Source organism: Panthera pardus, unplaced genomic scaffold (assembly GCF_024362965.1).
Source record: "Panthera pardus isolate Hobbes unplaced genomic scaffold, ASM2436296v1 HiC_scaffold_8, whole genome shotgun sequence".
Classification (NCBI taxonomy): Eukaryota; Metazoa; Chordata; class Mammalia; order Carnivora; family Felidae; genus Panthera; species Panthera pardus.
Window position 1 is genome coordinate 9,281,142 of NW_026527013.1, and position 10,388 is coordinate 9,291,529.

Below are 10,388 nucleotides of genomic sequence, written 5' to 3' on the forward strand. Positions count from 1 at the left end.
TTCTGGGGCTCACCCCACCTCCCCTGGCGGGGCAAGACATTGGGTTTTAGCCCCCTTGCCTGTGTGCGTCTTGAGGGACGGAATTCCAGGCCTGGTTACCAAAAAGAGGAGAGGCGAGTCTTGGGTGGACCCGTCCTTGTGGTCCCACTTCGGGTCTCACTTATGTGCCAGCTGCCCCCCGACCTTCAGGGAGAGAAGGGCTGCAGGGTGGTTTGGAGTCCCAGCGTCCACTGGAAGACAAAAAAAAGTTAACAGCCCCATCCGCCAATTTCTTTTTATTTCTCGACAGTCCTGAGTCAGGTATTGTGACTCTCAGTTTGCAGATGAGTAGACTGAGTCAAAGGTTAAGGCACATAATTAAGGTCACACAGTTAGGAAGGCATTGAACTGGGGTTCAGACTCAGGTCCCAACTGGCTCCTGAGCCTTAGCTCTTACATGCTCTACTGGGCTTCCCGGAAAGAAGGTTCTGTTCTCTCTGCAGGGCTTCCAGGCCTTCACCAGAGGCTGGAAGGCCTTCCAGAGGGCCGGCAGCCGGGCACACAGCGTGCCCCCACCCCGGTGCTCCTCTCTGATGTTCCGATTCATGTCACCCACACAGGCCCAGGGCCCCTCTGGGGTTACACACCACTTGGAGTGGTCTTCTGTGGCACTGAAGGTTGGCCCAGCTGGCCCAGGGAAAGCTATCTGAGTCACATCCAGCACATGCTGGGCCCTGGAGCAGTTGGAGGGTAGGATGCCATGAGAGTTTTGCCAGAATTGGACCTGCAGGTTACTGCCAAGGGCTTCTGCCAACCAGCCAGAGTACAGGTCTGTGGAGGACGGAAAAAGGGCATGGACAGGGTCAGGGTCATTGCTAGGGCCAATCTCCCCTCTCTGAGCTCAGTTTCCTCAGTTGTCGATTCCTGGAAACCCAGGGAATTATAACATTAAAAGTTATAGCCCTTACCAAATGCTTTATGTGCATTGCTTCATTTGTAACAATCCTTTATCAGTATCCCCATTTCTCATATGGGTTAAACTGAGGCTCTGGTTAAATCACACACCACATAGCCAGACACCAATATGTGAACCAGGTCTGTTGGTTGTCTACCAACATTTGATTGTGGCTCCCAAAGAGTCCTAGTCCCTATTCCTGACTTGCCCTCAGCCATGGACACGCTAGACAGCCCCTCTGCAGAAAAAGAGTTTGGCAACCCTCCATCTCCGGACTCACCATCTCCAAATTTTCCAAATTTGGCAAAGCTCTGGAAGGTGTCCCCTGCCTTGGATGTGAGTGTTGCACTGCTGTTCCAGGGGCCTCGGAGAACATGCTGGCCATTGACCACCTTCTCCAGGCTGGGGACTTGCTGAGCGAAGGCCTCATCTAGCTTGTGGTCGTACACTAGGGGGTAGGTGTAGGTCAGCTGTCTGCCTGGAGGGCAAAGGTGGAGAAAATGAGGGACTATTCCACATTCTGGCCTGGGAATCAGGGATTCACTTTGCCTCCCTGTCCACACTCACCAATCTTCGAGAATTCGGTGAGGGGAAAAGACACACAAAGCAGGGTCTGCCCATAGAGTTGGGCGTTGGGAGGCCAGCTGTATGCAGCAGAGAAGGCAGGTGGAGGGAAGCGAGGAACGCTGTGGACCAGCCAGAAGCCCCCTTCTTGGTCCAGGAGCAGCACACCTAAACCAGAAGATAGGGTTCAGGAGGACTGTTTAAGGCATCCCAACAAACACATGTACCACCAGGAGCAGCCTCAGTTTTTTTTTTTTTTTTTTTTTGGGGGGGGGGGGCCTGGAGAAGGTGTGGGCAGTGTGGAGATCACTGCTGAGCTAGCTCACTTTCCGCAGCTGTCAATTCTCATAGTCAAAAAGAAAGACCATGTTAATATAAAATGAGGAAGCAAAGGTCCAGAGTCTGACAGAGCACCGCCCCCCGCCCCCCCTCTGGTTAGATCAGAGGTTAGGGGTTAGGTTAGGGGTTGGGGAAAATGCATGGGAAAACCAGAGCTCTTCCCCAGCCCCAATCCGGGCCTCACCCTTTGTGTGTCCCCGACTGGAAAAGTCCTGAGCCCTACTGGAGTTAGGTGGCTGGTCGTTGTATAGCAAGAAGGCGAGCTGGGGGAGATGGACGGGGCAACGTGAAGTTTCTCCCCCAGTTCGGGCCCTGGAGTCCCATCCCAGGTCCAGCCCAGGAGCCCCTTCACCTGGCTGGTGTTCCGGTACAGCGGCAGGAGGCTGCGGCCCACGGCCCCCGCCGAACTGTTGATGGGCCCCGCGCCATCGCGCCAGCCCCCGGAGTCCTTATCCATGTACTTGTATCGCAGACCGCTCTGCGCCGCATCCCCGGGCCCGCTCTCGGCCGGCAGCTTGTAGACGACGAACCTTGAAGTTGAGGAATGGACAGTAATGGAGGGAGGAAAAGAGGAAACTCCAGGCTTCATTCACCCAGGTGTGCAGCAACCCCCAGGCCAACCCCGGGAGAGGGTCGGCGCCTGCGCACTCGTACCAGTCCACAGGCTGCCCCGAGTCCCCGTAGCAGGTCAGGGTCCTTACAGGGACCCACAGCAGCGCGGCCAGAAGCAGCGAGGTCAGCGTGGTCATGGCGATTGCTTGGGTCGAGGAATCTGCGTTGGGACCACGGGGCACCAGGTCACGAGCTGGGCCGGGCCGGTCCCTAGGCAAATTTCACTTCCCCAAACAGCCTGGGAACTCCAGCCAGGACCTCAGGAGGATGGAGACTCCGCCCACCAAATGAGAAGCAGAGATTTGAAAGTCAATTAGGGGCGCTCCGGGGGCGGTGCTTCCTTTCTGAAGGTCACTCCCCTCAGGCGCCCCTGGCCGCTTCCCGCTTCCGGCGCACTCAACCCGAGATACGCTACCCCTGCTGCCTCGGCTCAGGCCACGCCCCCGGTGGCCAGGTGGTTTCCCGAGTCCCGCCTCCGACTCTTCTCCTGGCCAATCATGGCTCACATCCCTCCGCTAGGCCCCGCCTCCGTCTCTTTCTCCTCGGGCTAGTCTCAAACCACACTCTTCCGCCAGGACCCCATTCCTTCCCCGGCTCCTGGGTTAGCCGCAAATTTGGATTTTTTCCTCTCTTGCTTTACAATCTGAGGTCCAACTCTTGTGACCTTTGCTCTTTTAAGGGGCGCTTGTGCTCCTGATCCTCTCTCTTTTCATTCCACATGTTCTCCCGGGGTCCCCTGAGCTAGTCAAAGAATTACATTGGATCCTGTCTGGGTGAAGGGTGCTGAGACTCCGGGACCGGGCCGAGGGGCTCTTAAACAGCGGGAGACGGTCCCAGTGAATATAACTGGGGCTCAAGGGAGGAGATAAAGGCGATGTAGCCTGATCTTGGGGTGTGGTGGTGAGGGGCGGCAAAGCCTACAGTGCCAAGAAGGATCGCTGAAGTTTAGGAGATGAGGGTGTGAAGGTGTGTACGGCCCCCAATGTCACCCCTGAGGATACAGCTTCCTCCCGTCTTCCAGCACCCAAAACCCACAAAGTCAGGCCAACGCTGAACCTTTATCTGGGAAGGGCATTGGTACAGGACCCATAACCATTCACAGCAGATCCAGGCACTATGCAGAGCTTCATTAGTCACGATGTGAAGTCCCCTGCTAGGCCCAGGGTCTCTGGGAAGCCTCACCCCACAACCCCTAACTCCCACTGCCCAGGGCGTCTTGTAAACTGGTCTGAGGGTCCAGCTCTCTGAGGGTCTGTCTCTCTGTCCGAAGTGTCTGAGTGTCCAACCGAGACCATTTATTTGGAGGGTTGTCTCGTTGTGTTTGTGTGACCACTGGATGTCTCTGTGTGGCTCCCTGTGGCGGAGGACGTGTGGGAGTTTTGGCTGGAGGCTCCCACGGGTCTGTCTATGGGCCAGTCCTTGATCTTTGGGTGGATCTGTGGGACTGCGAATCCGGGAGAGGGTCCATCCGAGGGAAAACCACCCTGCGTGGATCTGCTCTTGTTCCATCCCCAATCCCCAGGAAGGTCCAAGTGTTGGGGCAGGGCTCAAAGATGACGCTTCATGTGCAAGGCCAGGTGGTCGGAGCGCGAAAAAGCGCGCGGGCAGAGCTGGCACCGGAAGGGGCGCTGTCCGGTGTGCTTCCGGTAGTGGCGGGTCAGTTCGTCTGAGCGCGCGAACCTCCAGCCACAGCCGTCCCACGTGCAGGCGTAGGGCTTCTCTCCTGGGGGGTTGGGGCGAGGAAGCCGTGAGCACTACTGCCCCCCCGCCCCCGCCCCCGGGTCTGCCTCTGCATTTGGCCCCACTCCTTTGCTCAGCCTTGGCCCGGTACTAGGGTGAGGCAAGTGAGGCGCCTTAGGGCGCAAGATGTAAGGAGGCTCTCCCTCTCAGGGGAGGGCCCTTCTCACTCCCAGGGGACGGCCCTGATTCTGCACCCAGGTCCAGCCTCTGTGACCCCGACCCTTCCTCTGTACCTGCAGTTGGCGCCAAACCCATTTTCGCTTCCTGGACCCAAGTCGTGTCCCCTACCTCTCTGGCCTCGTTTCCTGCGTCATGTTACCATGCCCCTGAGTCCTAAAGCCATCCTCGCCTTCGTCCTTTGGCCCTGCTCCCTATGTTCCAGCCCCACCTTGTGCCAGGGGACCTTCCAGCTGTTGGCCCAGTTCTACCCCTGGCCTTGGCCCTTGAGTCTTGAAATCCAGGCCCTGTGCAGGAGGGTTATTCTCTCCCTAGGCTCCTCCTGGCTCCTCTCTCTGAGTCCCCGCCCAGGAATGTACAGTTGGCCCTACCCTCTGCGCGGACTCTTAAACCGAGGCCACTCCCTTTCTCCTCCCCGCAGCCTCTGTTCCACAGGCCTGCCCCCGTTTTAGGATCCTTGGACCTGGCTTCTCCTCCTGTGCCCACCCTCCTCTTTCCCAGCTATTGTCTCTATCCTCCTGGGTCGGCCTCTGCATCTAGGCACCGGAAGCTGACTCTGGCCCTGCCTCGGCCCCTGAGTGCCAGCCACGCCCCCACGGTCTGGCTCCGCCTTCGTACCGAGCAACCGGCCTTTCATAGTCCCGGCTCCTAACTCCGTTCTTCGCTTGCCCCAGACCTGAACCCGATGTCTTTGACCTCGCCGCTGGCATTCCAAGCTTGTCACCTCCCCGCAGTCCCTCCTCTAGGCAGGTTTTCTGCGTCTTAGCCGGTCCTCTGCCCAGGTCTTACCTGTCATCAGTTCCTTGAAACGGTCCTCAGGTTTTCCTGGTTGTCTCTGTGCCCCCGCCCGCCTCCCGCACCGCTGCCTGTCCGGCTCCTGAGGTCCCAGGCCGGCTCCCAGCTTGCTCTGCCCTGCCCCTTGCTCCGCTTTTAGCCTCGCCACTTGCTCGGGTTTTCTAGCTCCCCAAGCCATTCTCTGCTCCCGAGGCTCATCCTCCAGCCCCGCGCCCGCTCCCTCACCTGTGTGCGTGCGCAGATGAGCCTTCAGGTGTGAGCTCTTGGTGTAACTCTTGCCACAGCCCGGGTGAGTGCATGTGTGCGCCGCCTGCCTCTTGCGCGCCCACGATCGCCGGCTGCGTTTGGATGGCGCGGCCTCCGCGATCCCCCCTGGGTCTCCTGCGGTCCCCCGGAGTCCCGCACCCGCCGTCCCGGGTCCCAGACAACTCAGGAAAGAGGGGGGTGCGGTGGGGCCGGGAGCAGGCGCTGGGAGCCCGCGGAAGAGCTGGAAGTGCCCTTGGTACTGCGGGACCGGGTACAGCGCTGGGTACCCGGACAGCAGCCCGTAGGGGGCGCCTGGCGCCGTGGGCACCGAAAGCCCGGTCCTCGAGAAGTAGCTGCCGGAGGAGCTCGCGCCTGGCCCCGGGTACACCGGCTGCAGCGACAGTGCCTTGGGCTCGGGAACCGGGCCCAGGGAGGAGCCCACGAAGGCGTCGGGGCCCGGGGCTCTGGGGGCCGGGCGTGCCCAGCCCGGGTGCTCCTCGGGACCCAAGAACCCAGCCACCAGCCCCGAGCCGCCCACATACGAGCCAAGAGTCTCGGGTGGCGGCGGCTGCGGCTGCGGCGGCAGCTGCGGGGGCGGCAGCGGGAATTGCGCCGCGGGGCACTCGCCCGGCGCCAAAGCGCAGGTTTGGGGCGCGCCGCCCGGCTCCGGGCACGGGAAATTGGTGAGAAGGAGATCCAGATCCCAGGAGGTAGCCGAGTCCCTCTCGTCGTCTTCGTCCTCCCTGGGCGCGTCCTGCGACTCCGGCCTCACGTGGAGGGGCAGCCCGGTGGGATCAGGGGGACCCGGACCCAAGTCCTGCACCTCCTCAGAGCGCCACCACTGGGGAGGGGAGCCGGTAGCGTGAGGCTCGGTGGACATCAGGGTACCCTGCCCAGAGATGGACGGGGCCCGACGCCCTAGTGGGGGTAGACTGGCCAGAGGCTCTGGAAAGGGGTCTCGTTTGCTTGTCTGTCATGTCAGTCTGTCCCCCTCCCTTACAGGGCAGACTCGCTCTAGCGCCCCCCCCCCCCCGCCCCCCAAGTCCAGGGACAGAGGTCGATGGGGCTGGAGACCCAAGATAAGACCGACATTATCTGGAGCCACACTCAGGCTTGGGGGAAGGGGTGGAAGAGACAAGAATGGAAGGCTGGGGGTGGAGGGGGGGCCTTGCCTCGGTTCCACCCTCCCCACTCTCCCTCTCCTTCCCTGTCCCCCCCCCCCGAAGAATTAATTCCCAAGATTAATACTTGGATGTTCCCTATATGCATTTGCTGCCCCCCCCCCGATATCTGGGGTGGGCTCACTGTGGACCCCTGCAGTTTTCAGCTCCAAGCCTCAGGTTTTTTGTGCCTTAAGTAAGCTCTACACCCAATGTGGGGCTTGAACCCACCTGAGATCAAGAGTTGCATGCTCTACGGACTGAACCATTCAGGTGCCCCTACAAGCCTCAGTTTTATATGACGGACATAGGTTCTTAGACAAGGTTCAGACCCTTGGCCTGGACTGAGGACCCCCCAGCCTTGGGTAAGGTTCAGAGCAAGATGCAGACTAGACCCACCCCCCCCCACAAGCTCTAGCCACAGCCCAGGACCCCAGCCAGCCCACCTACACCCCGCCTGGCCCCACCTTGAGAAAGTCTTCCTGTGTGTCCGGGAAGGGGCCCAGGGTGGTCAGCGTGCTGATGGAGGGCAAGGCGGTCTCAGCGGCGGCCATGGCCGGCTGGTGCCCACCCTGGGCCTCAGGCCTCCTCTCCCTCCGTGGCCTCGTGGGCTCTGAGACACCAATGGCCCCTTGGAGGGCTCTTCTCTGCCCTCAGCTGATTGGCTACAGTCCCTGATAAGAGGCAGGCAAGGCGGGGGGTCACCGTTTCTGGGGAACAGACCTCATCTCAGCCTTCTTAGGGGCTGGGCCTTAAGGACTGACCCTGTATCCAAAGCCAAGTCAGGTGTTCAGGGGCTGGGGGTTCTGAGGTTGAGGGTTCAGGTGTCGGGTAAAGTGAGGCACCGAGTCCCCACAAAAAGAGAGACTTGGGCGTCTGTTTTTAGTTACCTTCCTGTAGGAGGGGATAACAGACAGAATGGGGATCCTGGGAAGGGGCTTCAAGACCCCCTTCCCCCTGACCACGGCCTTGTAGCTCTCCCCCTCCCCACTAAACAGCAGTAACCTTGCTGATGGCGGGATTTGGCACGAAGTCCTTGCCAAGCGGAGCATTATCAGACGGCCCAGATGTTGGACGCTGTTATCAGGTGGGGGCCCAGAAGAGCCAAACTCTGTTCCCGACGGGCAGGAGGGTTGGGGGCTGGGGCTTCAGGTTAGGTTGGTTTGAAATTGCCTGGATTGTGAGTTTCCAGGGTCGAGCCCGGTGCCAGGAGGACCCCCTGACAAACAGCTGCCGCTGTCTACCGTGCCCTCCCCCGCCCCCACCGTGGTGCTGCACGGCGTAGGGTGTGTGAAGGCCGGGGCCACCGCAGCCACCGTTGCTCTGATGCGATGGGGCAGGGGAGATGACCTCCCCTCCTGCGTGAAACGGGACACTCAAGTACCTGAACTACAGGAGGCCCTCACAGCCACCCCCCTGCTCTGGGCCTGGCTGACGTTTGGTTCCTGCCCCACATGGGGGAGGAATCCAAGGTTGTGCGCCAGGGACCTCCGGTGTTGCGTCCTGGGAGGCTGGGTGGATGATACAGACACGCGTCACAGACACGCAGCTGGCAATCATATGCACACACAATGTGCAATTCCATAGTGACACAAATTCCTGGTTCCTCCGTCACACGGACCGTCTAGTCCCGTGGCATGTGTAAGTGTGTGTGTGTGTGTGTGTGCGTCGCACGGACACACAATTCCCAGGCACAAACCACAGCTATACACCACACTGGCTACACAACGTTGTAGTCACACAATCTCTTAGACACAGAATTCGTAATCACGCGGACGGGTGCTGACGCACTCACACACCGCGACAACACACAATCGCATTGACGTGATTTTGCCACAACCGAACGGACACACAGATATCCTTGGATACGTTCTCACAGAGCTACAGAAGATTCAGTTACACGACCCCCACCTCCAGACACAAAAGCATAAAACACCCCCCCCTCCGGCACATAATCATTCACAAACACACAATGATGTGGCAACGCACACAGCTAAACATCAGACACAGACACAATCATGCCCAGCATCATATAAAATCTGCAACCTTACGTATTCACGCCACCTGTCACTGCCCCAGTTTGTAGTGAGTCACACAATTGCCCAGCTACCAATGCCTCCCGCAGGCACACCCAGTCAAAGACACACAACCGCACCAACATGAAGTCGAACATGCTGATAGTGAAAAGCACACAACCCGGGCCAGACATAGACACATCGCCACAGACGCACGATCAGAGTTTCTGCATCATGAACGCATTGCACAAGAGGCAAAAAATGATCATGTATCACAAGGGGAGGGGGAAGCAAGTAATATGAAAGCCAGCTCAATGCACCCAGTAGGATGGCCATATTTATAGAAATTGGGACCCCGTAAGCTGCTGGTGGGAATGCAAAATGGCGCAGCTACTGTGGAAAAGTTTGACGATTCTTCAAAAAGTTAAACAATCAAAAAGTTGAGGGGCGCCTGGGTGGCTCAGTCGGTTAAGTGTCTGACTTGGGCTCAGGTCATGATCTCGCTGTCTGTGAGTTCGCGCCCCGCGTCGGGCTCTGTGCTGACAGCTCAGAGACTGGAGCCTGCTTCGGATTCTGTGTCTCCCTCTCTCTTTGCCCCTCCCCCACCTGTTCTCTGTCTCAGTCTCTCTCTCTCAAAAATAAATACACAGTTTTTAAAAAGTTGAACAAGCGTTACCATGTGAGCCAGCAATTCCACGCCTAGGTATAGACCCAAAAGAATTGAAAACAGGTATTCAAACAAATACTGGTACACTGAGTTCACGGGCGGCATCAGTTAACAATAGTTAAGAGGTAGAAACAACCCAAATGTCCATTAACACATGAATGGATAAACAAAATGTGGTCCATCCATACAATGAAATATTATTCAGCCATGAAAGGAATGAAGTTCTAATGCATATTCATGTGCATGAACCTAAGTGAAAGAAGCCAGTCACGAAAGAGTCCCTGCAATATCCAGGCAAATCCATATAGACAGAAACATTAGTGGTTACCAGGAGCAGAGGGGGGAGGAATGGGGAGGACCGCTAATGGGTCCAAGGTCTCCTTGGGGCGATGGAAATGTTCTGGAACTAGATAGAGGTGGTGGTTGCACAACACGGTGAATGTGCTAGGTGTCGCTGAATTGTACACTTTGAAATGGTTCGTTTATGTCATGCGAATTTCACTTCGGTAAACAACATGGCTGGAATTACAGTGGTTTCCTGGAAAGCAGAGTGTCTCTTGGAGAGAAATCTCCTTGGATGAGGCACTAAACAGGCATGTCTGGCTCTAAAACGCAAGGCAAGAAGGTAAAGGTCCAGAGAGAGGGGAGCATTTGGCTGAAAGCATTTGTCCCCTAGGAGCATGTGGCCAAGAGGAATGATGGACTTCCCAAGGTGGCAAGGCCTGAACCTCAGTTTGGGTTTCCTGCTGTGTATACTGACGTCACCCTCTGACACCACGGAGCATCAGAGAACTCCAACACTCACACGAGCTCCAGGGCAGGGAGCTTTGGGGAAGGAAGAGGCCACTGGCTGCAGGAGGAGGGAGGTGACTAGAAGAATGAGAGAACCTTCCACCGTGAACAGGAGGGTTCAAACTGTTTTAGTTGGATATTAAAGGCAAGGGGCGCCTGGGTGGCTCAGTCGGTTAAGCGTCCGACTTCAGCTCAGGTCATGATCTCGCGGTCCGTGAGTTCAAGCCCCGCATCGGGCTCTGTGCTGAGAGCTCAGAGCCTGGAGCCTGTTTCGGATTCTGTGTCTCCCTCTCTCTCTGACCCTCCCCCGTTCATGCTCTGTCTCTCTCTGTCTCAAAAATAAATAA

The 10,388-nt window shown here is 57.9% G+C and overlaps 2 protein-coding genes across 2 annotated transcripts; both read right to left on the reverse strand.

The window, feature by feature from the left end:
* Window positions 1–260: 260 nt before the first annotated feature.
* On the reverse strand, window positions 261–2,862 carry DNASE2 (deoxyribonuclease 2, lysosomal). The gene is given in 7 exon segments (XM_019427547.2): window positions 261–467; window positions 470–810; window positions 1,215–1,412; window positions 1,502–1,666; window positions 2,022–2,100; window positions 2,190–2,367; window positions 2,492–2,862. Coding segments are annotated over 7 exon segments (1,098 nt in total). The 5' UTR covers window positions 2,587–2,862; the 3' UTR covers window positions 261–425.
* Window positions 2,863–3,488: 626 nt separating this feature from the next.
* Window positions 3,489–7,165, reverse strand: KLF1 (KLF transcription factor 1). Its single transcript, XM_019427545.2, has 3 exons — window positions 7,035–7,165; window positions 5,387–6,248; window positions 3,489–4,172 (listed from the first exon to the last, which is right to left on the reverse strand). The coding sequence occupies exons 1-3, from the start codon at window positions 7,119–7,121 to the stop codon at window positions 3,997–3,999; spliced, it is 1,125 nt and encodes a 374-aa protein (XP_019283090.2). The 5' UTR covers window positions 7,122–7,165; the 3' UTR covers window positions 3,489–3,996.
* Between the last annotated feature and the right edge of the window lie 3,223 nt (window positions 7,166–10,388).